This window comes from Tinamus guttatus, unplaced genomic scaffold (genome assembly GCF_059628265.1).
Source record: "Tinamus guttatus ecotype Peru unplaced genomic scaffold, ASM5962826v1 Tinamus_guttatus_pri_ptg000150l, whole genome shotgun sequence".
Lineage (NCBI taxonomy): Eukaryota > Metazoa > Chordata > Aves > Tinamiformes > Tinamidae > Tinamus > Tinamus guttatus.
This window is the reverse complement of record NW_028288684.1, coordinates 6,942,081-6,967,966: the sequence shown is the minus strand read 5'-3', so window position 1 is coordinate 6,967,966 and position 25,886 is coordinate 6,942,081. Positions and strand designations below refer to the sequence as shown.

At 40.8% G+C, this 25,886-nt stretch overlaps 1 protein-coding gene across 1 annotated transcript in view; it reads right to left on the bottom strand.

Annotated features, from left to right (window-relative positions):
* Positions 1–25,660, bottom strand: part of FLT3 (fms related receptor tyrosine kinase 3) — a 32,060-nt gene extending 6,400 nt beyond the window's left edge. The window contains exons 1-16 of the mRNA XM_088522148.1: positions 25,515–25,660; positions 24,195–24,247; positions 19,691–19,815; positions 18,270–18,472; positions 17,395–17,510; positions 14,902–15,019; positions 13,782–13,933; positions 13,327–13,463; positions 13,092–13,245; positions 9,023–9,182; positions 4,981–5,087; positions 3,173–3,284; positions 2,863–3,041; positions 1,331–1,443; positions 1,102–1,234; positions 906–1,010 (exon numbers count right to left, since the gene is read on the bottom strand). Of these exons, the coding sequence (XP_088378274.1) occupies positions 906–1,010; positions 1,102–1,234; positions 1,331–1,443; positions 2,863–3,041; positions 3,173–3,284; positions 4,981–5,087; positions 9,023–9,182; positions 13,092–13,245; positions 13,327–13,463; positions 13,782–13,933; positions 14,902–15,019; positions 17,395–17,510; positions 18,270–18,472; positions 19,691–19,815; positions 24,195–24,247; positions 25,515–25,660 (2,113 nt within the window). The remainder of the gene's footprint in view (positions 1–905; positions 1,011–1,101; positions 1,235–1,330; positions 1,444–2,862; positions 3,042–3,172; positions 3,285–4,980; positions 5,088–9,022; positions 9,183–13,091; positions 13,246–13,326; positions 13,464–13,781; positions 13,934–14,901; positions 15,020–17,394; positions 17,511–18,269; positions 18,473–19,690; positions 19,816–24,194; positions 24,248–25,514) is intronic.
* Positions 25,661–25,886: the final 226 nt, after the last annotated feature.

Genomic DNA, 25,886 nt, shown 5'->3' with positions numbered 1-25,886 from the left:
TTCCAATGCCTAAGAAGACCATCTGTTTTAACTAATAGCTTTAGGGTTGTTTTTCACTAAATAATCAGTCTTTATGGTCTCAGTGAATTGGAGACACGGGCCAAAACGATACAGATGAAATTCCATACAGATGTCTGCAAAGCTGTGGATGAAGGACAGATAATTTAATGCACCGTGCAGATAGGGTATGAAGGATTGGCAAGTAGGGCTGTCAGCAAGGAACTGGGTGGCAATTTGTGTCACTGCAGTGCTGGTGCTGTCGCAGAGGCTCATGCTCTTACATATTACCAGGATGGTGGTATGTAAGACTCAATGGGTAGCATTCCTGTTCGGCTCATGCACACCATGTTTATTAGAGGCAAAGAGAGTCTGGAGGGAGACAGGAGCAGAGCAGGAAGGAGAATGAGAGTTTTAAGAAGGCTGGCCTACAAGGAAGGATAGAAAGAAATTGTTCTGTTTAGACAGGAAGAAAAGACTACAGGAAGATGGGCTGTAAATTTTGCAAACAAGGTAGCTCAGAGACAGGAGGCAAGATAACAGTGTTAGGTAGCTAAAAGGAGTGCACAGCTAGACAGTGCTACATGAAAAAAGGATCCTGGGCCCAAATCTACAGAGGCACCAGTGAAACACCACAGGTTAATTCGCACTACAAAGCGCCGTTCTTCATTTTTAGATCAACACAGCTCCAGCCTTCCCCACGCAACGCAGATCTTCACTGAGGTGTAGGAGAAGTTGCACTAAGAATAAGGTGCAGTGGTGCCTTCTAGAATTGAAATATCTGAAGGAGAAACCAAGCGTTGTAAGACACAACTGCTAAAAGTCTGTTTGATGGGATTTCCAGCACTGCTTCTGTTTCAGAGCCATTAAAGCACATGCCTGCTTGCAAAAGGCAGAGTTTATTGTACCTTTCAGCATTTTGACTGCAACTTGGACCGAGTCTCCCGCCTTGCTAATTCCATAAGCTGTTGCATTCACCACTTTCCCGAAAGCCCCAGAGCCAAGGACCTGCCCTACAAAACACAATATGTCCACGTTATGTGTAAATGGTACGGTGCGCGCTGTACCACTCCAACACTGTGTTTTGCCTTGTGGATTGCTCACCAAATTCCAGATTTTCTCTGGGAAATTCCCATTTGAGATCATACTCAAATTCACTGAAGTCAATATAGATGTACTCATTATCCGATGGGCCTATCATCTGTATCATTTGCAACTGGGTTTCATATCTGAATTGCTTTAAAAAAAAAGTTGATTAAGTCTTAGATAAGAAGTAGTAGTTTGGTAAAAGAAAAAAAAAGCAGAAGAGGCAGGTATTTATGTCTGCTTTTACCTTTTTGTATTTTTGAAAAATGAGTAAAAGCAAAAAGGCAACAAATAAGAGGAAAAATCCAGCAGTGGCGTAGAATGCAGCATTATCCAGGGGGGAAGAAACCGCTCCTGCAACTTTAAAAGATACATATTATTAAACAGTGAATCAGAGCATGTGTGTAAAGCCTAAAGCATAAGGAAACCCATGGTGATTTTATCAGTTCTGCCAGTTTGCAGACCACCCACACCTGAACCTCCTCAGCACCCTAAATGGGATAGAGCTCCATGCAAAGCAAGGACATAGGCAGGACTTGTTAAGTGGGTAATTCTCACATTTATTTTCATTTTTTTTAAGTTATATGAATCAATAAATCTAAGTGCATTGAAGTGTGTTTAGTGGATTGGACTTTGTGACTATAAACAGAGGAACAAGTGATTCTTCTTCTGATCATTTCTCTTTCCTGTCTCCCTGTGCCTTCCCCCAAGACATTCATGTCAGATCCTGAAGCACCAGCCACCTGCAGACCAGCTCTGCAAAACCCCTCCAGAGCAGTGCTCTGCTGCTGAGAGTTTCTCAGAAAACTTTGTGCTTTCTTCTCTGTGGTCATTAGCTGCTTTTTTAGTTTGTTGCCTTCCTCCCTAAGTTCAAGATCCAGTAGCTCCTATAACCTCTCTGGGATCACACAGGGAGCCGGGGAGGCTTTTCTAGGGAATCCCTCTCAGTTGGGGGGAGATCTTCTATCAGCCATGGCTGAAAGCAGAGAACATCAGCAAAGGAAATCCCTTGTTCCAAATGAACAACATAAATGTCTTCCTAACGCTATGTAAGTGCCGCAGCACGTTTCTTGTTGCTGAAATGCTTTGCCCTACAGAATGTATACTGTGTTACACATATAACATACAGAAGCAAATAATCCTGTTGCCTTTTCTAACTCAACAAGGCAAGAATCTCTTGTGTCCCCTAAAAAAAAGGAGAGACTGCACAGCATTTCACAAAAGGCTTTAGTCTTTTGCTACCTGCCCACAGCAGTTGAAGGAGCCCATACCCCTGCTCCTCATCTGCGCTCCTCAAGCACAAACTGTCTGTGTAGCAGGTGAGAATCACTCCTGTGGGCTGAGCAGAGCTCCCATGGGCTGTTTGGGGCATCATGGTAGTACCACAGTGAGCTCCAGGAGAGGAACCAGAGCTAACACCTGGCACCAGCTACCTAAGCAGCTCCGTCTTTTTTTCAGAAGCTGTTGCCTCTGGGTTTCAGGTAAGGATTACAAAGAAAAAATGAAAAAGTAGGTCCCACTTTTCCATGGTTGCATCCTGCAGTTCCTATTCTTGTGAAATTTCTGCCTTATGGGAGAGACCCTTGTTTGAAACTGTAGAGGAGACATGTATCCATCATTCATCCACCATTCCACACATTGCATGCACAGTGCTTGCATTTCACTGGCAATGACCATTGCACTGTCAGTTAGCTAGCCAGATAAATATTACCACAGCTTCTCTTTTGCCATCTTTAATCAGCTTGAGAAAGCCTATGCTAAAACATTGGCTTATGGTACCTGACAGGTTAATGAAACTCTTTTCACAGGTTGAACCAGCAGAATTGTTTGCACAGCACTCAACAGAGAAGGTTGTTGCTGTCTCCTTTATATCTAAAGTACTGCTTGAAATCCATGACCCCAGGGATCTCCTCTCTGGCAAGAAGTTCTGAATCCCCTCAGTAATTTCTTCTGTACAGCTGAAAAAGAAAGGAGTCCGGTTCTGATTTGGGGCTTTTACGCTTAGCTTGTTACAGGTCAGCCTTCATTTAGTCAAACATAGCTCACATACAGTCTTTGCAATGAAGCCAAAGGAAAGAAAATTATTTACTTAGATGAATTCAGTTCAGGACAGTTCCTCCAAATCCAGGATGGGGCAGGGTAACTATCAGAAATGCAGGAGATCTGCTTGTATGCTAACTGCATGGTGACTTTAGGTTTCCCTGCAATGAGAAAAAAAGATTGTTTTCCTCAGCACTTCAGTGACCAAACCCACTGTTTTTATATGGCGATGCTATATCTGCTAAGACCAAGCTCTGCCCTGTGTTTCCAAAATAACCCACCCACGTGCGAGTGTGAGAGCTGGCACAGACCTCCGGCCCCTCCTTCCCCAAGCCCCCGAGCTTCCGTCTGCGGGATGGGAAGGCGGCTGAGCCAACGGGAGCAACCACTTCTCTCTATGGGCAGCCAGAGCAAAACAGTGGCAGAGCCCAAATTAGAAGTCTCGACTTCTGCTTTTGCAGCTGAGAACAGGCACTGTGCCCTGGGACTCTGCCAGGAGCCAAGCGCTGTCTGCCTTGCTCGTACAAAATGAACAGAGGGGATCCTGGTGTTGGAGCTCCTTAGTCTGGGGCAATGGCAAGATGCTGGAGCTGGTCAAAGCTGAGGTAACCGAGAACGCTGGACAAGGCTGTGCATGTTTGCAAATCATGTTCAGGAGCATACGTGTCCACCTGACATATGTATTATATGTTGAAGGGCATGCAGACTGTATTTCACAGCCCTCCTAGGCTTTGTGGTTTTCTTAAGAAATGTTTGTTTTCTCAGGATATGACCAATTTATCTTATTCTGTCCTCACTGCAGATGACACATTAAAGGAAGGACAAATTAAAATAAAAATAAATAAAATAAAATACTTCTTCAGATTTGGTAAGGGTAGTCTTCCTTGGCATTTCCCATTTCATTTACATAGCTTTATTATGTAAGTAGTAGGAGGAATGCAAGACAAAAAGGTGATTCTCTTCATGTCTATCCTGCGCTACTGAAATCCATGCAGTGGTGCTGGAGAAGGGTGCCAAGTGTTCATGGGTGCTGCTTTCTGGGTTGGTCAGGGATGGAGAACAGGCTTCTTGTGTGGGGTTGTGTGACCCTAACACAGGGCTCCTGGCTAACAGGGTGTGTGATGGAGACCACATCCCCAGTGCTATTTAGCCCAACCCAGTGCCTGGTCTGGAACTGAGGTGTTCCTCTCCCCCGGGGTCTCCTTGTCTCTTGCTCTCCTGTAGGAACTCCTAGGGTCTCTGCACTCACCAGACAGGCTTAACACATTTGCTGATAGACTAGAGTTATTTTGCCTTTTAAAACCCAAGCCCCAAACCTTTTCACTAGGAGTTCACATCTTATTGTACTAATTGAATGGATATCTCAGGTGACTTAGTTGTATACATTCAATTAGGCTGTCTTGTTGTATCCTGACAGGCAACACAGGGTGCAAAGAGTCTCCCAGTTTTTACAGAGAATATGGGACTTGATTATTAAAGGTACAAGTCAAAGCACTTAAATGAGATATATTAGGAAAGTTTCTTACTGTTGATAAAAACAGATATTCAATTGAATGTTCAGATACTCGGGTATGCATATATTTTTAAAAACAAAAAAAACAACTTTATTCAACATCTAGTCCTACTACTAGAATCTACTTTATTTACTTCAGTCCAAAAGGGAAAAAGAAAGCAAGTATTTAATTACATCTTCTCTGTTGTACGGCATTGCAAAAGGTAATGTTATAAACGTGAAAACCACAAATTAGTTCTACTTATGTCGGTGGCAAATCCCTAGTGACAGACACAAACAGGTCAAGAATTTCACCCTCAGACTTTTCCAGAACTTTACAAGGATATATATTTTTTTGCACTTACTTCTCACATACAAAGTGAATTTTTTCGTCATGACTGTATCATCATTTTCTGCATAAAATACATATACCCCAGGCTGATGCTGATGGTTGCAGAACTTTGAAGAAATACTGTGGTGTAAAGAGAAGAAAGGACAAAAGATTCTCTTGAGCATGATATTAGATGCAATGAACACTGCAGTGAAGATATATTTGAAACAATTTAGCATCTTCCAATGCAGAATCCAGACTAAATTATTTCTCATCAAACAATATAAACCCCTAAATGTTACTGTCTTAGAGAAAGGATGTGAGTTTTTTTTCCTGCAGTATCAATTTCTTTCTGCAATTTGCTTTGTAATTCTTGGAGTTCATCTGGGATATATGGCTCTGATTTTGTATCGAATCCATTGGAAGACAAGGTCTGTGATCCCTCCTGGCAAAAATGCTAAGTGTGGCAAAGGAATCAAATGCTATGCTCCAAAAAAGATTTTGATGTGAGCTTCTAGCCTACACAATAAATAGTACTAGGAAATAACAGTGAAACAGGGTCTTTTACAAGATCAATCTCTTTGAAATGAAAGAGTTGATGGATACTTAGTCTCTTAGACAAAGTACCACTGTCAAATATTTCTACAGGAAGAAGGACAATCTTCTACTAACCACTACGGCCTTTGGCCAGATGGATGGTGGCATACCAAGACCAAGCCTTGCAGGAAGTGGCTTATGATAGTCAAAATGATGAAGGCAGAGTCCTAATGAAAGTGTGGAGACTCTGTTAGAGACAGAGGACAAGGACAACTTAGACATTCATGCATGACTGACCTGTTGAATTACTGGTTTGTGGGACAGGGAGGAGATAATGCATCATCTTATGGAGAAGGCATCCTATTGTCATCCTTTTTTATGAGGTTATTTTTGTCAGGATTGCTGACAGATTTAAAAAGCAGCTTTTGATAGTTCACGAGTGTTAGAATAGCACCCAAGGAGAATTTGATTGCTGGCATTTTGGGGGCAAATGTTTTGGCTGAGAATATGCAAAACTGTCAGTAGGTTTTAACAATAAAGGCAAGCAGACATATTAGGAGATCTGTAACATGCTGGTGATCTGAGGTGTAAGAGAAAGCAGTAATGAACTTTGATCGAGAAATCTAAAAGCCACGTGTTTCATATTAAAAAAGATACATATAAGTGCATTAAGAAACCAAGTACCACCTTGCATTTCCAAATGAATAAAACTAATGTTGGAGTCATGGAGAATTTTACCTCCTGCCTAAGGCAACATCCTCCACATAATTATTGACTTTTGAGTGTCTCCATTTGGAATGGACTTACGGATGTGCGTGAACTCAGAGATTTCTTAAAATCAGATCTGCTCTAAGATGTCTGAAAATGGATGCAAAAGACAGGAGAAATGACAAATCATTCATCACTTTTGAAATCCTAGTCTGAAGGATTAAGTCCTGATTAAATAATGACAAATTCATATTATGAAAATTGTTGCTATTTGAAAACATTAAAACTACAAAGGGATGTGGGATAACAAGCCATATATTTTAAAAAGGTCATTCTGTGTATGGAAAGTCATTGCTCTAAGGAGGGAAGTGAAAATCAACAGTGTCCTAAAACACAAAGACAAAAAGAGCACACAGAAAACTTTGAAGGAATCTCTGGTAACAGAGATGGTAGGTACATGAATAGAGATGAATTCTTGGAGTTAAAAACTAAAGAAGGAAACAAAGTTAATGAATGACATTTAATATAATCTATAATCAGGAGGAACAATTTGACAAGGAAATAGCAGAAATTGAAAAAGGGAAAAAACAGGAAATGAAAAAGGATATGAAAGGAACAAAGTAGAAGTGTTGGGACACAGGATTACTCAGAAGAGAACCAAAATATGTAAAGTTAGAATCATAATAAAGTTGGAATCATATCAATCATATGAGGACATTTTTTAGTGTTTGTTTTGAGAAACTTTCTACTCTTAAATCATATCCAAAACTACCGTTGTGCTACAAGCATAGAATGCTTCGTTTTAGGCAGAATCTTGTCACTTTATTATCCACTGCTGCTCCTGATGATATCACTAAACTGAATGAAATGTCTACCCTTACTAATTTTTCTCAAGTGATATATGTCTGTAAACTGCTAATATTTAATCAAAACAGGATATCTTTGGAGGGTAGCTGTGTATTGACTAAATACTAACCAAATTCACGTACTTTTTTTCTCTATTGTACTCATCCATAAAATCAGTAGAATGATGTCTACTTGGCTGCCTACACAGGTATTGAATTATTTAGCTCTTTGAAAATGTAAAGTGCTAAATAAATGCAAAGTGCAACTACTAAAATGAACATTAAAATAATATTTAAAAGAAATACCTAATCAACACCACAGTCCAAAGGACGGCTGAGCCAGGTCAACCTCAAGCAGCCTCCAGGTCAACCTCAAGTGATGCTTTGGGTGGTTAAGGGGCAGGATCTTGACACAGGGCTGAGACAGCAGCCCAGGATGTGCCACACTGGGGAGACCTGGCTGGACTTTTCCCTGTCCGGCAGGTGGTGATCACCACTCAGGGAAGCAACAGCCATTTCTGTGCTCAAAAAGCTATCTGAAGTGACTCATAAATTCCAGACTCTGCTCCAACTGCACCTTACTGATTAATTGGGGTTACCTAAGCTATTGCAGAGTTCCCAAAATTGTTATTGTTGGCCCATTACATAGCACCTTCTTATCTGGATTGAATTTCCACCAGCTGCCAATCATCCAAGCAAAACTCTCTCCCACTCGTTCAGCGAAAAGGCAGTGCAGACAGCTGCAAAGCAAATAAACTAAATATTATCAGCTAGGCAGAGGCCATTGGACAAGAATGAGCAAATGTTCATGGCTGTCCTCTGACTCTTCATTTCCAAAATCAGATTCGACCACAAGAGCAGATCTGCCTAGCCCACATCAGGCATTGCAGATTAGTTAGTAACACCCACTTATCAATGCTATCAAAGTTTGCAGACAGCCCTCACTTTATCAGCAAGGACAGAGTTCCTGTGTCCATTGCCAGGAGATGATAGTTTGCTAATCTGAACTGAGCTGTCTCTAGACCATGTGAAGCTCTGACTCCAACACTCCACCTGATCCAGGTGAAAAGGCCAGTCCGTTGCAAGGATGACTTGACAAGCCAACTGCTAAAATCAAGTATACCAAAACATTAAGGAAAGAAAACACAAAAAGTGCTAGCAAGACACAATTTTAAGCAAATGATCAGAGATGTTTAAGAATATGGAAAGTAAGAAATCAGTGTAGACACATTAACTCCTGCCTGTCTCTGCCTATTTTTTAACTAAAACATTAAAAGATCAGCTTGGTTTTATTTTCTTCAAGGTGAATAATATCTGCTACCTTGAAACTATGGGACTACTCTGAAAGAAACTCTGAAGGAAATTAGGTAATGTTATCAAGAAACTAGAAAGCCTAGGGAATGGAGAAAACATTAGCCTTAAACAGGATTCATGCCAGAACTTCATTGTAGGAAGCAATAGAAAAGGTAGATAACTAATGGGTTTATTCAAAACATGTTTTGCAAGAGCAGAAGAATACATGACCTGGGTAATTACCAGAATGTTTCTGTGGCACAGGCAGAGCCTAAGAGATCTACAGAGGGCTTGGGAAACTACTGGGCCCTGGACTGGATTTTAGCTATTGGAAAGATACTGGGAACATCATCAAGAACAGGGTGACAAAAGGGGAACAAGTAGAACTTGGGTTTCAGGCAGAGAACTGCAAAACAGCTGTAACTGCAAATTGTGTCAGGGAGAAAGCAAATGGCAAAATTCAAATAGCCTAAAGAGGTTGCAAGATGCGTAATTTATATAGGGATTTATTATAACATGAAGGAAAAAAGTGATTCTCTGAACTGCTGTTGAAAGCCAAATTAACCTTTGAGTATTCTTTGGTAACATTGCTTCATCACTTGGCCCACGCACTTATTACAAATATGAATATGCATATGAAGTATGAACAGTAATCAATTCAAAACAGACAGAAGAGGAAACATTGTAAAATACCTGAGTCCCTCCACACTTTGCTCACATGGAAACTTTTTTTGGGAATATATCCACATGCACCTAACGGCTGGATACGCCGTAAGATGAACCTCAAAGCAAAACTCTTCTTCACCGATTTCAAAATCCTCTCTAGAGTCAGTTATGTTTATAAACCCCCTTTCTGGAAAAAAAAAAAAAAGGTTTTATGTTACAAATACTTTGCTGCCTAATGGAGTAATTTTAACATCTGTGTGTTTTTAGTTTTAGTTATTGCAAGCAAAACCAAAACAAAACAAAAAAATAAAAATCACTATTAAAAACACTGTATTACATCACAAAAGCATCCTATTTACCAAAAAGAAGATAATGCTTCAAATAGGATTGAAATGATATTACAGCATTCAATTGTACACCGGTGATCTGAGCCCATGTAAAATATTCTGGAGTGGTAAATTTGGTCAGACCCAGAGCCTTTCCAACCAGTTCCCCCCCTCCCACCCTCCAGAGCCACTGAGCCAACAGTTCTCCTATGACTTTGCTTTAGGTATGTGTTCTTGGTGTGAGCATCTGCATCTCCAAGCTTTCCTGTTATAGGGAATGAAATCATGCAGCACAGCCAGCATAACCAGGTATTTACTGGAGCCGTTTCTCCTTCCCTGAAATAAGCTGAAGATTTTGCAAATCTTACCCAAAGATTTTGCAGATGAATCTCATAGTTGTTCCTAGTGTTTATCTATCTAAATTAGAAGTATTTGATGGAAGGCAAACATGGAAAAACATGAAAAAGTCTATCTAATCCTAAAATAGACTCCAAAAAGATGTACTGAAGTAAACTCTGGAAATGTCTGTCACTGCTGAAGGAGCTTACGTCACTGCTGGGGCTAGGTGACTCATCGGATGAAACGAATCCCACCGAAAGTGATGGATCAGCACACAAAAGTAGAAGAAAGTCTTTCTAAAGACCTTCTTCAGTGGAGTTAGGATCAGCTCTGCTAAAATCACAGAATCAAGTAGACTGGAAGGAACCTCTGAGTTTTAGATATCTCTAAGAAAGGAGAATCCACACCTTTGGGCACCCTGTGCCACTGCTTGGTCAGCCTCATGGTGAAAATCTGTATGCAGAAACACTGCTGGACTGGGTTTTTATTTTGAGTTTTTTCCTTCTGATTGTAACTATGTAATTTGGCATGCTTCTTCTTAACAACTTGGTTGGAAAAGTACTAAGTGGAAATTCCCACAAGAAACCACAAGAAAAGTTCAATATTTTAAAAGAAGAAGCAATTCCTTTCATGTCTATTCTTCTCTTTTTTGATATTGAAGACTTAATGGTTTTATAATGTGCAGCTCCATCTCTAAAATGTTCTGTTGGACCTCATCTTTCCAGGCAGAAAGTCATCTGGATATGCACTGATAGCAAGACAACCTGCCAAGTGTAAAGGCTTTTTCTTCAGAGTGCAGAGAGGGACTTGGAACAGGGTATGCCATTTCTCTGCAAAAGAACTCAGGAGAAAAAAAAAAAAAGGCAGTTTCTGAAGCAGATAGAAAATAGTATATTTTTATTCCTTGGCTGATCTTGTGGTTTTCTGTTTTCTTTTTTCTTTTCTTTTTTCTTTTTTTTTTTTTTTTGGCAAGTTTAAGTGTTTTTCTATCATAGCAATAGTAAAAATGATTATTTAGTAATGATAGAGAGATGGGTTGAAATTCCTGAGACTGGAATTAAAGCTTTCATGCCTTTGTATTCTGTGTATTTGTTTGTTTATTTGCCTTTAAGCTGAGCATGTCATAAAATAGCTTGTATGTTTCTGAGTAAAGATTGGGTAGTGCTTAGATCTCTATGCCCTGGTGATGCAGAGTGAACATGGGGAAGAGCAGACAGGAAGGACATTGCAGCTGCAGCTGCAGTTGTTGGCTCTATTGGGCTTTCAAGTGGGCTAAGCACCCTCTGGGATGTGACCAGCTAAACAAAAAGAGATAAGCTGGTGAAACAGGAAGTAGAAAAGAGAAAAGCAGAGCTGTCTGGCTGCAGGGCGTTGTTAGGCATGAGAAGACCACCAGTCAATGTAGTTATGTTGGCCAAGCTCCTTAGGCAATGCGGAGTATGCAAAGTAGATGAGGTTTTCTCTTTATCAAGTGACTTCCTCACCATTCCCAGTGAAGCTATATCTGATGACTCATGGATAGTGATAGTTTAATGTTAGGGCAAAGATGCTATGACTTCCATCTGTCCAGCCAGTGGTCATTTCAGAGACTGCTACTCTATGATAAGAACAAGCGAATGAAACTCTTATCCCTGTTGATCATGAATCTGGAGTGTTAGCATGAATTGACACCAACCAAGGGTTTCATTAGTACATTAGGCTAAAAACTGTGATGGATCGAAAGTGTTGCACATGATGTCCCCTTTTAACCTTGGAGAGAGAAGCATCACTGATAACTAGACATGGCAATATTCCCCCTAAATTAATCTACCATATAAGCCAATAAGCTGTTTTTTTTTTTTCATCCGTAAAGCCAATAATCACTCACAGACTTTGTTGGCATATGGGGTATGGGGACATTTTAAGGGATGGTACAGAAAATCACCATAGTTTCCTAGTCAAAAAAGTTAAGAAGACAAAATTGTATGCTGTTGCCTGAAAAAATGTAATTTTCAATCCTTTCAGTTATAGGTGACATCACTGAGGAAATATAAACTTCCAGAGCCAGAGATTCAAACATCTCCCGTCAAAATGATACCTACTCAAGCTGATAGTTCTGCAGGGATGCAAGAAGTAAGTTTGTCTGAGTTGTGTGTGAGTAGCAAGAGAGGATCTTGCCCCGTCTCTGCACAGCCCCTCATTAGCACAGGGTGGAAAGCACCGGGTGCAGGTTCCACTAGGTGAGCATAAAGCAGGGGTGTAGTGGGAACAAGTGGTGAGGAGGCAACTGAGACCATGGACAAAATTTTTCAAAACCTGCCTGCACTAGTAGAGTCATTGAAGGAGAGTCCTGTCTCATGTTACTTGTCAGAACTCCAGATGTGGACAGACTAATACATGGTGCATTAATAGATGAAAATTCAGGGCAGGTCAAGTATTTTTTATCATTGACCAGCTCCAGCTCCTGAAAAGTGTTTCTGCAATGATTTACCTCCAGTTGTTTTTATCTGTGCCTCCATATAGGTTTGAGACCTTAGATACCTTCAGAGAGGAGGGCCACTTGCAGGGCACAAGTGGCCTCAGCTCAAGGAAAGGCATGAAGCAGGGTAGAATGGCACTGTGACAGGACCTTGTTGGGTCCAGTGACCCTCAAGGAGCTCATCCCTGGGGATGCTGAAGTCACCTACAGAAACTCCTAGAACTACTGAAGAGAGTCTGACGTAGGGCTATGAAGATGATCAGGGGACTGGAACATCTCTCCTATAAAGAAAGGCTAAGAGAGCTGGGCCTGTTTAGCCTGGAGAAGAGAAGGCTGAGAAGGAATCTTATCAATGTGCATGAATATATTAAGGGAGGGTGTCAAGAGAATGGGGTCAGACTATTTTCAGTGGTGGCCAGCAACAGGACAAGAGACAATGGCCACAAACTGAAGCACAGGAAATTCCATCTGAATGTGAGGAAAAACTTCTTGTTCAAGAGTATGACAGAGTGCTGGAACAAATTGCCCAGAGAGGTTGTGGAGTCTCCTTCTCTGCAGATATTCAAGACTTGCCTGGTTGCAACCCTGTGCAAGGTGCTCTGGGTGTCCCTGCCTGTGCAGGCGGTTAGACCAGGTGATTTCCAGAGATCCCATTCCAACACCTCAGCCTTTCTGTGATTCTGTGAAATTTGAGGGAAATCCCAACCCATGTTTCTAGAAATAACATTGAAATGACCACTAGCCTTTCAGACAGTGCCATTTCAGCCCACTTATAAAAATATCCTCTTCAGGTACATGAATAACTCAGTCAAGATTAATATCTTGGCTTCCCCAGACTGCCAGCAAGTGAAAACAGGATTTATCATAGAAATCATTATAAACATATGCTGCAAATATGCAAGCAAAGAACTGACATATTGAAAACAAAGCAAAACAATCAAAGGACAAAAATAACACTTGGAGTTGGAGTTACCTAGGACTGTAATCAGAGCAGTTTGACTTGGATGTGCTGTAGAAGAACAGGTGTAGTGTCCACTGTCGTTTCTTCCTGCTGCTGAAGCAAATACATACTGGATCCGAATGGCTGAGTAATCTATTTGATAGTCTAATCCTTCAAAATACCGATCCTAGTTTTCAACAGAGGTTTGCACTTAATCAGTTTTTAGTAACCAATATTGTATATTATAAAATAGACCTTGTCTTCTTACCTGCTGTAGTTTTTTGTTTTCAAAAGAAAAATTAATTCTGAATTTATAGTTATGATAAACAGCTCTGCATCTGATGAGCAATGGTTCTCCAGCTTTGAGAAGTAAAGGTAAAGGCGCTGCATGTCTTTCACTTAAATCTACAAAATGAATATACAACCAGTGAAACAACTTCTACTGTCTCTGGAAAAAAAAGTACTCATTTAGATCAACATTTTTTCTTTCAACTTTATCTATTACTATATTGCAAAGCTACTTAGACGTTGGAAAATTACTCACTAAACACGAAATCAGTAAATTTGGTGGATTTAAATGATATATTTGCTGCTGGATAGATTTGTTGCAGTGATTGATTACAAATGAAGAACTTAGACAGGGAGCTTACTCAGATGAGTAGTACAACTAACTCCAATAGTAGGATCCACATTATACGAAAGTAAACCTTAGAGGGAAGTTACCTATTGTAAACAGGCTGGTGCATTCTCTGCCCAGCTCATTAGCTGCACAGCACCATATGTATGTATGAAATAATTTATCTTCCTGTAATCCATGTTGTACCTTCTGTATGCCATGTATTTCCCCAGTTTCTTCACGCATTTTGTTAGGGCAACTGAAATTAGAAGCATAATTATTCATTGACTCATTTGGTTAACCTCAAGCAAATGACTCTGACAAATCCCTGTGCCATAAAATATGCGAACAATAGTGGGAAAACTGGATCTTACATATCTGAATAAAAAGGAACCAAGAAAGACAAAGATAAGAAAATAAAAATGTCACAGCTGTGGAATGAATGAAGATAATGTGGGCAGCAGAATGAGTTGAACTGACCCGTATATGGTCAGACTGGGTCATAAATAGGTAATCCTATGGCTGAAATCTGGAAAATAGTGAAATCATACATTGAGCTTTCACAGTACATCTCAGGATTACTGATGGTGGGGGCTATTGCAAATGTAATGGACTTATGTGATCCAGACCCTCAAATTGTCACAAAGCAGAGAAAAGTACCATCAATTCAAGACTGTCTTAACTGAACTCATTCAAGCTTACTTGCTGCTTATTTGAGTACATTCCCACTCTTAATACATACTCTGGTTGCATGTGTTTACACATACTCTGGTTGTATGTGAAAACATAATGAAAAAAAATTAGCTAGGAATGATATATTTTCTTGTAATATCTTCATAAGTCTAAGGCATCCATGTTTTCTAAAACGTGAAAAACTCCAGAGGAATGAGATATATTTGATTTATTTTCGTCATATCAAAAGACTAGAATCTGGAACAATTTTTCTAAGTGAAGAGTTGAATGTTTCAAAAAGAGCACGAGAGACAAACTTTTTAAGAAAATTATGCTGCAGCACTGAAAAATGGAATCATGCAGACACAGATTTTCAAACAGCCATTGTGCAACACAGCAGAGCTCATTGCTCCCCTCCAAAATCTGACCTGTGGCTCTTCTTCAGTTACCTAGTCAAACCATGAGGCCCGCTAGTGTGTGAAAACTTCCCCTTACTTCTTCAGAAGATGGTAAGTTTTCAAAAAGCCTCAATAAGTAAATAAATAGACACCTTACCTCTCTTCAGGTGTTTTGCAAAATATCCACTCCAAAGATGGCTGGGGGTAGCTCTCCGATATGCACTGTATAGTATCTAGTTTTTCGCTTTTCCTGAAATAGGGTTTCCCTGGTTTCTCTGTTAAAAATCATGCAAATGACTAAGATTTCTTGAAATAATTTCAGTGGAGTGTTTTGCTCAGTAAATAGTACATTAGTCTACATGGCTGTAATATATTTCATGCGATTTCAATGCTCAGAGAAAATAAAATTATTCTGCCCTACGGATATTGTGGGTTGGTCCTAAAAGCATCTCAGCTGGATTGTTAAATATATATCTTCCTCCATATCAGAGGCCTGCTTCTATACAAGAGAGGGGAATCTGGAGGCTGCTGCTCAAGTTGTTAATTTGCTGTGGCTCCTGCTCACTTCCCTTGGCAGGAGTGCACATACCTTTAGAAATCCCATCTGTAGAGAATGCAAAACAAGATCCTTATGTGCTACTCAGTCAGATCAGATACCTGACGGAAAAGCAACGGGGGATAACAACTTCTAGTAGTGATCGGATTTGCTATCAGGCCAACCTGGAGGTGAAAAGTTTCTTAGACCACTCCCAGTCCTCTGACTCTGGGAGACTAATACTTTAAGTAAATATATACCTAATATAATATATAAATGCATTAAAACTGCTAAGGATCTGACCTAAAATGAAAACTATAGAGTTTATTTTAAAGTCAGCACACAGTGGAATTACAATTTCCACCAAAAAGGCCAATATTTTATTTTCATAATTTCATTGCCTAGAAGGTGAATGCAAAGGCAACAATGATAATTTCAGGTTTGCATTTCTTTGGTTGCTTATCTCTTATAAACTGGGCCTACAAGTCTTTTTTTTTTTTCTTCCAGCTGTAGAGATTCACATCTCATCTAGCCTGAAGGATTTGATGACAGATGGAATTAGGATATTAGATTTGCAGAAGCAAAGAGAATGAAATCCAAGCAACTGTATGAAAAAGATCTTTACCAAGACTGTTTTGAACTATCTTGCCTGCATACGTGGTCACACTACTTACTTTTGAAGTCTCACTGATATGGCAGAGTAGGTATATTTTTGATAAACACTTAACCTCAGAAAGTTGTTAAAATTATAAACAAGGCCTACAATAGGCCTTCAAATAAAGCAAGTGACACTTCTAACATTTGAGTGAGAAAGAAAAAATCAAGCACAAATACCTTAAAAACAAGTAAGAAGGAATGAAAATTTGTGATTACTGACACTTTATTAAAAACAGGGCAAGTTACACTGCTTGTTAAACCTGTCTGTCTTGAAGGGTTTGGTCCTAATTACTTTGCCAGGCTTTTTATCTGCCAGATTTTTTTTTTAATTCAGCTATTTATAGGCAAATAATATGGTATTTCTCCTCTTTAAAATATGTCAATATGTGTCTTTTTAGTTTTAAGTTCTTGGACATCCCTACTTAGAATGAGAAGACTCAACTTTGATGTGGCAGTTGCCTTTGTGTCAGAGATGTCTCTTGGGTGGTCCTTAAAAAGTTCAACTAAACTGGCCCATGCTGTGAGTCTTTCAAAAAGTCACAACTGTCACATGCTCTGCCACAACTTTCTGAGGTTAGCAGTTAAAACGTGAACTTCTTGTGGACACTTATGCTGAGCAGCTGCCATGCAGATGCACTTTACCACGAAAACCAAAAAACACATCCCAGACTAGGTTTCAGGAGAAAAAAAATAGACCAAAACCAGATCAACAGACCAAAATAAACCAAAACTACTGACTGCCCTGGACCATGAGTAAACCCTTGCGCTGAGCAGAGGGACCTTGTCTCTCGCATTCCCCCAGTGCTGCCTCTCATCGTGCCAAAAAAGCACGACTTGGAAAGGCTGTGCCAGAAATGCAGAGAGGAGAAGTGGTGGAGTGAGATCCCAGAGTGCTGGAGGCCAGGGAATAAACTTAATCTGATTAATTTGGCTTAATCTTGTATGGAGAAAAGATCAGCAGTCAACACAGTGAAAAAAATAGGGTAAGACGTAAGCAAACAAATCTAGCCCACAGAATTTAAGAGCATACAAAAGTCACCCCTGATTTGTCTCTTTTGGCACAGAGCGAGATCTCTAATAGAGAGAGAAAGTGGTTGGTTGATGCACATTTACATCTTTATATGCTCATCTACATGTTTTATTGACTAGTGGAAGTTGATTTTCATGTGTCAACTCAATCTGCAGTTTTGACTTCAGTCGTTCAAGACAGCCCCAAGTCTATCCCAAGTTCCTATGCAAGTTCCTGTGCAAATCTAGGCCAAAGGAGTGCTCATGCTTGAAACGCAGCACGCGAGACAGGTGCCATATGATGCAGGGGGTGAGAGGCCCAGGGGTGAAGCCTTGGGGAAGACAGAAGACTTATCAAGAAAAGAGGGAGCTTCAGTGCTTTAAGTGAACCTGAGTCTCTGCCCTTGAATTTGCTAGTGGGTTGACTCTATTCTGCTGAAATATACTTACTTCGGACAAGAACAGTAAATATCACTGTGTAATTACTGTTTTCGCTTATGACTGAGAGAGTGTGCTTTCCAGCCTGTGTTTCTCTTATTTGGGAAAAAGCCAAGGATGTAACATACCTAGAAAACAGAAAATAAAGTTGGTTTTGTTATCTAGAAGGCAGTATAGAGCAGGTACAATAAAACAGTTGGCATCATGCCTGACAGCATGGAAATATTAATCAGAGATACTAGTATTCACTATTTACATAGTGCCATTCAACCCAAAGTGTTTTTATGAATTATTCTATAGTACAAATGGCATCACTGGTACCCAAGCACATGCTGAGCAGTCCTTAAGTGAATGGATTTCCTGAACTTAGGACAGCTGAGGGAAATGCTTTACCTACAGTCCTACCCTCTGTGTCCTGCTGAGGGAGGGAACAATCTGACCTTGGGTTTCACTGCAGTTGATGGTTGTGAGAACTGGGCTGCTGCTGCTGGCACCGTTACTGGTCTGCAATGTGACCTTGCCAAGTCACATAACTCTCCGTGATTCCATTTCTTTGACTATAAAATCAAATTACTTGCCTCGTGCATACTACAAAGTTTAGATTGATCAATGTCAGTAAACCTCCTGCAGATATCCATTGCATGTTGCAAAATATATTAAAAGAATTCATTTCATACTAACCTTTTGGGATCTTATGTGTAGATGCTCTGTGTACAAATATTTACACGACAATCAGTTAAGAGCAGATAATGGTTAAGAAAGATGAGAATTTTACGAACATAATGTGTAACATGAAATTATACATTGTCAAGAGTCCCACAGAAAATATCTCACTTGCATCCTTAAAGAAATGATCTCTTTTTGGTTCAGTACATCCCTTGACTTACCGGTTCTCCGAGTCCAGTGAGGGTTTACAAGTTTGTTTCTCTTTAAACCACCAAAGGCATGAAATAATCCTTGAAATGTTCATTATCACTTTCAATTCAATATCTTCAAACACACTGACTTCCACATTTTTAATTGGTTCATAGATGTTCTCTGTTCCTTGAGAACTCAAATAACAACCAAGATCTTCTGAAATTTTAGAAATCTGTAAGGCAAGAAAATACATTGCTATGTAAATACTTAGATGTAAATATATATTTTCATATCTAAATGTTTTCTTCTGGAAAAGGCGTTCAAAAATTAATAATGCACTCTAATTCCCAAATCATATCAGGATATATCACTTTAAGATATAGCTTCTACTCTTAATAGAAATTATGCAAAAACAACTTCTACATCATATGATTGCTTGTCCTTATCTATTTTGTTTTCATTTCTACTCTCAAACTTTTTATCCTCTACTTGGAAAGTGGAAAAATATTTTGCACAGACAAGATTATGAAAGTTGGTGAAATATTGCATAAAGCCTCATACCTGCGATGGAAGGAGTATGTAAATCATCAGAACTAGAACTGCCAGTCCAGAGAAAGCCAAGAGATGTTCACACATATGGCCATGATGGGAGGGAGCGTACTGTATTCTTACACTTCTAAGACTATTGACACAGCCTAATGGAGGGAACCCATCCATGACACCATGCACTTTTTTACTCTGCTTCTTACATATCAGAATTATTGATTATTTGCCCAGCAATGAGAAAGATCTCCCAAGACTGCCTCAGAACATCGGTCCTCAGGAGGTATTTTAATTGTGAGTCTCAGTTTCTTGATAATTCAGTTGTGTGCTGTCTCTTACTGATCTTCTGCCAGTTAGAAATTTGTAGTCAGAAGAATGACATTTCTTAATTGATTACTGATGTAGCTTTGGTGTCTAAGCCTAGGTTTAGCCCAGGCAGGGATTTCTGAGTATGTGGGAGTGGGAAGAGAGGGATGTTCAGCTTCCTGGTCATTCCCAACAGCTGTAGCAAAACCACTCTCATGTCAAGAGTTTGGCTGGGCTGTGTGTGTGGTCACCACTTCACATCATGGCCCTCTTAATCCCCACAGAGCATTTCTCTTTTAAATAAACATAGTTTTTTTTTTTTAATTGTTGTATTTCAACAATTTTGAGCAGTAATAAGGCTTAACGCGAGACAGGGAAGCAATTAGAAGTCCAGTTTTAGAGAAAACTTGATACATAACTCAGATCTAGTTCAAAAGGCATGCATTTCCTTCTAACTTTGCAGATATATTTGACCCAACCCTTTTTATTTTGATTATGACATCCCTGTAGCCTAAAGGTCCAGAGTGTTGTAAGCTTATGGGAAGGTATTTCTGGAATGGACAGCAATATTTTATAAGTAACTAATTCTCTATTATTTCACCTTAGGAGATAATGATGTCTTTGGTGTTCTTGAACCTTCATTCTTCTGGCTGATAAATACACATGCAATCTCAGATATATTTTGATTCATTGCAGAAGTGAAAGTTAGTGCTATCACAACAAGAACTGTAAAACAGAAACAGAAAATAAATACAATCATCTTTTTCTCTTTGGTCAGGGAGAATCATTTTAATTGAAATAAAGCACAACAAAACCCTAGAAAGGTTATACCTTTTTCAAAAATAGACAAAAGGAGTGCATAAACATACTGTGTGCATTTGCAAACTGCTTTTGTGTATTGAAACTGTGTAAAAATGCTATTCAGGGAAGCTCTCAAAAGTGTACTATTTGGAAATATATCATAAAATATTACAGAAAATGTCTAAAGGCAAAAACTTCTATGCACAGTCTGGCCAGTCCATCTCAGGTGGCAACCACCAGCCTGATTTGCCCCAGTGGATGGCGCAGATGCCATTTGCCTTATAGATAAGGTGCCTCAGAGGCATGATCTCTTTGACAGGGGTACAAATGAGCCTTTCTGCAGGGACTACAGCTTAAAAAGTCATCACTTAGCCTTAAAGGAACAAAAGAGTAACCATGCCCCCACGAGTGCCTATAAATATGAAAGAGAGAAGTAAGACTACAGAACTCACTGGATGAAATGTGTGTTTTCTACAAGCCCCTAAGGCCAGCCCTTAGTTGTAAAAATAGACACCGAATTACAAAATAACATCTCTCTGACTTTAAAAAATCCTGCCCTTGGATCTTGAATTTTGTTTTTCTTTTTTTTCCCCTCCTCCCCGCTCTTGAGATGATTGGGTATAGAGCAAGAAGCCGAGTTGAAAGGAAGAAAAAAGTAAATATATCAAGACGTGCTTCAAGGAGGAAAGCAATGAGGCCAAGTGGTGGAGGCAGCAGAAGTGGAGAAGGAAGAAGAGTTCCTGCTATCTCTTTGAGATTTGTGCCTACTGGAGATGCTTGAGCTCCAAACAACAGCTCTTTTCAGTCCTCCTGGCAAATGTGCCTTAAGACTCAGTCTTTCTCATTCAGGAACCTAACACAAACTTAGTTTTAGGTACTTAATGACATCAGCCTTCCAGAGTGTAGACATCCAATGAAGTAGATGTTCTTGCAAACCTCTGAAGAAGGTGCTGTCTACCTGTGAGTTGATCCCTAGGAAAGGTGTACCTGACTCCTTTGTGGAGGCCTTCAAAAGCACCTCTGCTCCTTCTTTGGTGATAAAGATAATGCAGGTACTTCCTGAGGCAGTGAGTGCCAGTGGGCAACTGAAATATGGGTATGCATTAGGTGTCTACACACTAACATGCTGTCTGTGCCAAATACACATACTTCACCCATGAAAGCTGTGTTTCCAGGCTCTCTCTCCAGCCTTTCACTAATCCCTCTCTGTTCAGCTTGTTCCAGTTTGGTTTATTGCCACTTTACCTTCCTTCCATTTTAAATCAGACTGTTTAGACCTAGCAGACTCACAGTCGGGGGCTCAGATGATGGAAACCAGCCAAGATCCACTGATTGGAAGGATGTATCAGCTAAAAACAGCTGCAAATATGGCCCAAAAGTTCAACTCATGCAGCCTATTGAGCACGCGCTCAGCTTTGTGATCTAAAAGTAGTTCTAGTTTCTGATCATACAAACTGAGCCAATTTATCCTTGGTATCTTCCACTTTGCTCGCAGAAGTCCCTCCTTGCTAGCAGGATGCCTACTGCCTCAGGAGTAAAGGGGAGAGATACTTAAACATAAAAACCAATGAGGAAAACATTTTCTACTAAGATGTAGGCAGAAGCAGACAGATGCAGCAACCAAGCCATGAGAAAAACATGCAAACTAGATGTTTGATGAGCTGGAACTGCATCTGTACAGGAGAGGATGCTGGAGTACATGCTGGAAGAGGGAATAGTGAGGATCCTGAGAACATGGTGGATTGAGGAGATAGGCAGGAGCATTTCTAGGAGATTATATTGAGTGGTCTAAACTTGTGTAGGTCTTGGAGAAAAATATATTACACTGACCTAGAAGAAAATGACAACAGGCAAGAGCACAGAGCAGAAATGAAATCAAGAATGGAACTATTGAGAAATGGCAACAATCCAATTCACCATCCTTATTTTTCAGCTGTTAGTTGGCCTGTTCAGATTGCTGAAACTGCCTGCAAGTCAGTCATCCTCCTTAAAGTCCAAAATAAGAACAGCAGAGTTTTAAAATATTTGCACAGAGACCTGGACAAAGAAGATCAAATTTATAATATTCATAATCATATCTAGCATTGTCAAACTATGGAAACTAAAACAGAAATAAATTGCTGCCTCTAAAAACTGTTTATTCATGTTCACTTTTCTTCTTCATTATATTTTTACAGGCTATACAAAAGTAAAAGCCACAGGATAAATCTTGTTCTGATCTAGTCTGCCAAACTTCTGGCTGCCACAAACTCAGGACTTCATGAAGGAGGGTAGGCACATACATGGGGAAATGTCTGCACGAATCAAAAGGCAGGATGACATTTAACAGCTCTGTTGCTCAGCAGAAGGGCGTAAACGCACTGGACAGATATCAAACAAGATACTATTTTTAAAGCTAGTTAAGCTGTCAGATGGTTGGCCTAACAAAACTACTTTTATTTTCAGATGGGGCAGTGACTAAAGCAGCCTTCAAAAAAGTGAGAAAGTCACTGCAAAATAGGTTAATAGTCTAAAGGAAGAACTTACCAAAAGGAGAATGGCTGAGAAACTGGAGCATTTTGAAAGATGGAGAAAGAACCTTTCTCTTCAACTCAAACTTGTGTTTGCATTCAGCTCAGTGTGCTTTGTATTTTAAACAGCAATCAAACCCTTCTTAGACACAAAAAAAAATCTCCCATGCTGCTTTACAGGCCAGGAGATCTACAAAAAGTAGATTTTGCTTCTTTCTTTCCAAAATCATCTTCAAGATCATGGAAGATAGAAATATTCTTTTTTTCTTTCAGGAAAGCTACAGTTTTCCCACGGTCGTGTGCTGCCAGCTACCCAACATTTTAAAAAACTCACCAGAAGTCTCTAAACATGACAACACCAATGAGTCTGATGCACAGGGGTTAACTCTAAGAAAGTCACATCTTTGCATGTGTGGTTGCCCCCATGTCACACCCCCCAAGAAAAAGACCCAGAAGCCACTCAATAATTAAATTAAAAAAATAAATAAATAAATAAACAGAAGGAAGTAGGATAGGTAGAAAGAGCTGATTTTTGCTGAATTTCTACTTTTTGCCCAAATATTATTTCTCTCCAGTAAAACTTCATTCTCTTTGCTCACTCTTTAGCACACTGCCTTTCCTAGTCCTCTTCATCATTGCAACTTAAATAACTCCACGGGTCAAAAAAATGCAAGTCCTGTGAGAGTTTATTTTCATGTGCTGATGCAGGGGCAGGGGGTGCTGCTCTGTATTGCAGAGTAATAACCTTATTTGAACAAGGTTTAACCACACGCTAGGGGACAGGTGCCTAGTTGTGATGGTGGGACTAGGTGGGGAATGGCCAGGTCAGGACTAGTCATGGCCTAGGTCAGCACTAGGGAGCTAATCACAGCCAACTTCATGCAAACTGATTTGATTATTTACATCATGTTCAAGCATGATGGGCATTTGTGAGAAGAAGAAGGGAAGGGAAGAGAAGGGAAGGGAAGGGAAGGGAAGGGAAGGGAAGGGAAGGGAAGGGAAGGGAAGGGAAGGGAAAGGAAGGGAAAGGAAGGGAAAGGAAGGGAAAGGAAGGGAAAGGAAGGGAAAGGAAGGGAAAGGAAGGGAAGGGTTGGTCTACAGAGGGCAATTGCCCTCCAGGAGGGTTTGTTGGAAGGATACAATGAATCTCTGAACTTAAATCACTGTCGGAGTAGGAAATGAGTGAGAAGAGAGGAGATGGGGAGGTCATTGGTTTTCAGAAATGGTCTAATTAGACTCCGTGGACTGAATCAAAAGTAAAGGAACAGGAACCCGGAGGCGGTGAGCTTGCAGGAGCGCCGCCGTGCTGGTTGATAAGGGCAGCCCTCCTCGGCGCTTGCAGGGAGCTGTTCTCCAGCTGCCCCAGGCTCTCCGCTATTTCCCCGTTCGGGCACTCCACGTCCTTTCTTCCCGGCGCTCCCGCTGCCCAACCTGCTCCCCGGGAGCGGAGCCGCGAGCGGAGCCGAGAACGAAGCCTCGAGTGGCACCGGGACGGTGCCGGGAGCGGTGCCGGGAGTGGGACCGGGAGCGGTTCCGGGAGTGGCATCGGGTGCGGAGCTGGGAGCGAAGCTTCGAGTGGGACCGGGAACGAAGCGGAGCGGCTACCGCGAGGGGGAGCTGGCGCCCCGCTCCGGGCCCCGCTCCCGGCCCCGCTCCCGGCCCCGCTCCCGGCCCCGCTCCCGGCTCCGCTCCCGGCCCCGCTCCCGGCTCCGCTCCCGGCCGCGCTCCCGGCCCCGTTCCCGGCTCCGCTCCCGAGCTAACAACCCATCAACCAGCCCGGGTCCTGCTGAGTACCACGGAGCACCATTCCTTTCATCATCACCATCATCAATATTATTATTTTATTCCTGAAAAAGGCACATCATGAAACAAAAATTCCATGTAAATTCTCTCTCAAATTAATCGAATCACTGATGACAAATAGCTGTTTTTTTTTCTGCAGTGGTGTTTTTTGCCTAGTGGCCTCTACCAGAACATTTTCTGATTTTCTAATGAGAGATGAAAACCTTAAAATTTTGACCCTTTCTGTGGAGATCCCAGAGCCAACTTTACATAGTTCAAATAGGATTCAGATGCAACTCTATAATTTTGAATAAAAGAAGAAATGGTTTTTTTTTTTGCACAAGAACAAATCATTCATACGCAGTAAAGATTCCTCCTTAATACAAGATCTTAGTAGACTGCACTCAAAACATTTCTCTTAAAGAGATTTTAAACGAGAAAATCATTGCCATACTGAAAAATTATTTCTAATTTATCCAATGTAAATGCCAAAAAAGGAACATTCATTGAGAGCTTGCCCAAATTATGTCCACTTCTATAGTGAAAAATCACTGCTCCTGCCTAGGAACTTGGCTTTTCCCATCCCTCAAAATTTCATTCAGGCTTAGGTCTGAATCTAAGAGATCTTCTTTCAACATAGGGGAGGAAAAGTGAAGAGGTTTGCCCAATCTCCCTCAGGAACATCTCTGCCAAGACTACTACAGCCAACTGCAACGCATGCAATAGGGAAGATACTGTCCACAAATTAATCTTCTACATTTTTTAATTCTTTCTTCATTATTTCCTCAGCCTTCTATTCTCATGTCCCAGATCAAAAGAGCTTAGAGGAGAACAATTTTATTCTCCCACATTCCTTTTTTTACCTAATGACTTCTCTTCCAAGCCACTATTTCCAAGAAATTGTCCTCCATCTTGTTACATCCTAACACATTTTTGGTATCGATTTTCAGCAGAGCAGCCCAACTGCTTTAGCTCCTTCGGACATCTTTGATAAATACTGACTGGCCTCATCACCTTGTTGGTCTTTAATCTATAGATCTGGTTTGAAGTCTTATCTTTGAGTTTCCATTTCTGTCAGTAATTCAACTGGCCAAAGCAAAGAAGCTTTTTAGCTCCATTTTATCTTCCAGCCCTGCTTCTTCTGTCTCTGGTTTCTTTGAGGAAGGACTGCAGGGTTGTTTTCAAACCCTCATTTGCCTTTAACTTTCCACCAGCTTTCCTTGGAAGTCCAATGCAAAGACATTGTAAACAGCTGGGCTGGTATTTTGCCTGTTATGCAAAAACCCTCTTTGCTTTGCATGGTTTGCACCGCAGCAGCCGCTTGCAGCCCACCTTTCTGCAGCAAAGAGGTAGTGGCGCCGCTGAAGATGCCCCCAGTTTGGGAAGTGGCCGACGAGGCTGCCGTGGCAGCCTCGCTCTCTGAGGAAGAATCTGCCCTGCGCCTGGTTCTTCTTCCGCTTCTCACCCACATCCCCCATGGTCACAAGGCAGCGTCTCCCGCGCGAGCCGGGCCTTTCCTCCCGGTGATGTTCCCAAATGCACCGCGGCTGTGTGGCCACGCAGTGTCCCCCACCAAGCAGAAAGGGACAACAGACTGACTGCCACCTTCTCGACGGTCCGCTAGAGGATTTCCTCATGGGAACTGCATGTTTGCATGTGCGTGTTTGCGAAAAGCAGGTAGATAACCCTCAACAAAGCATATCA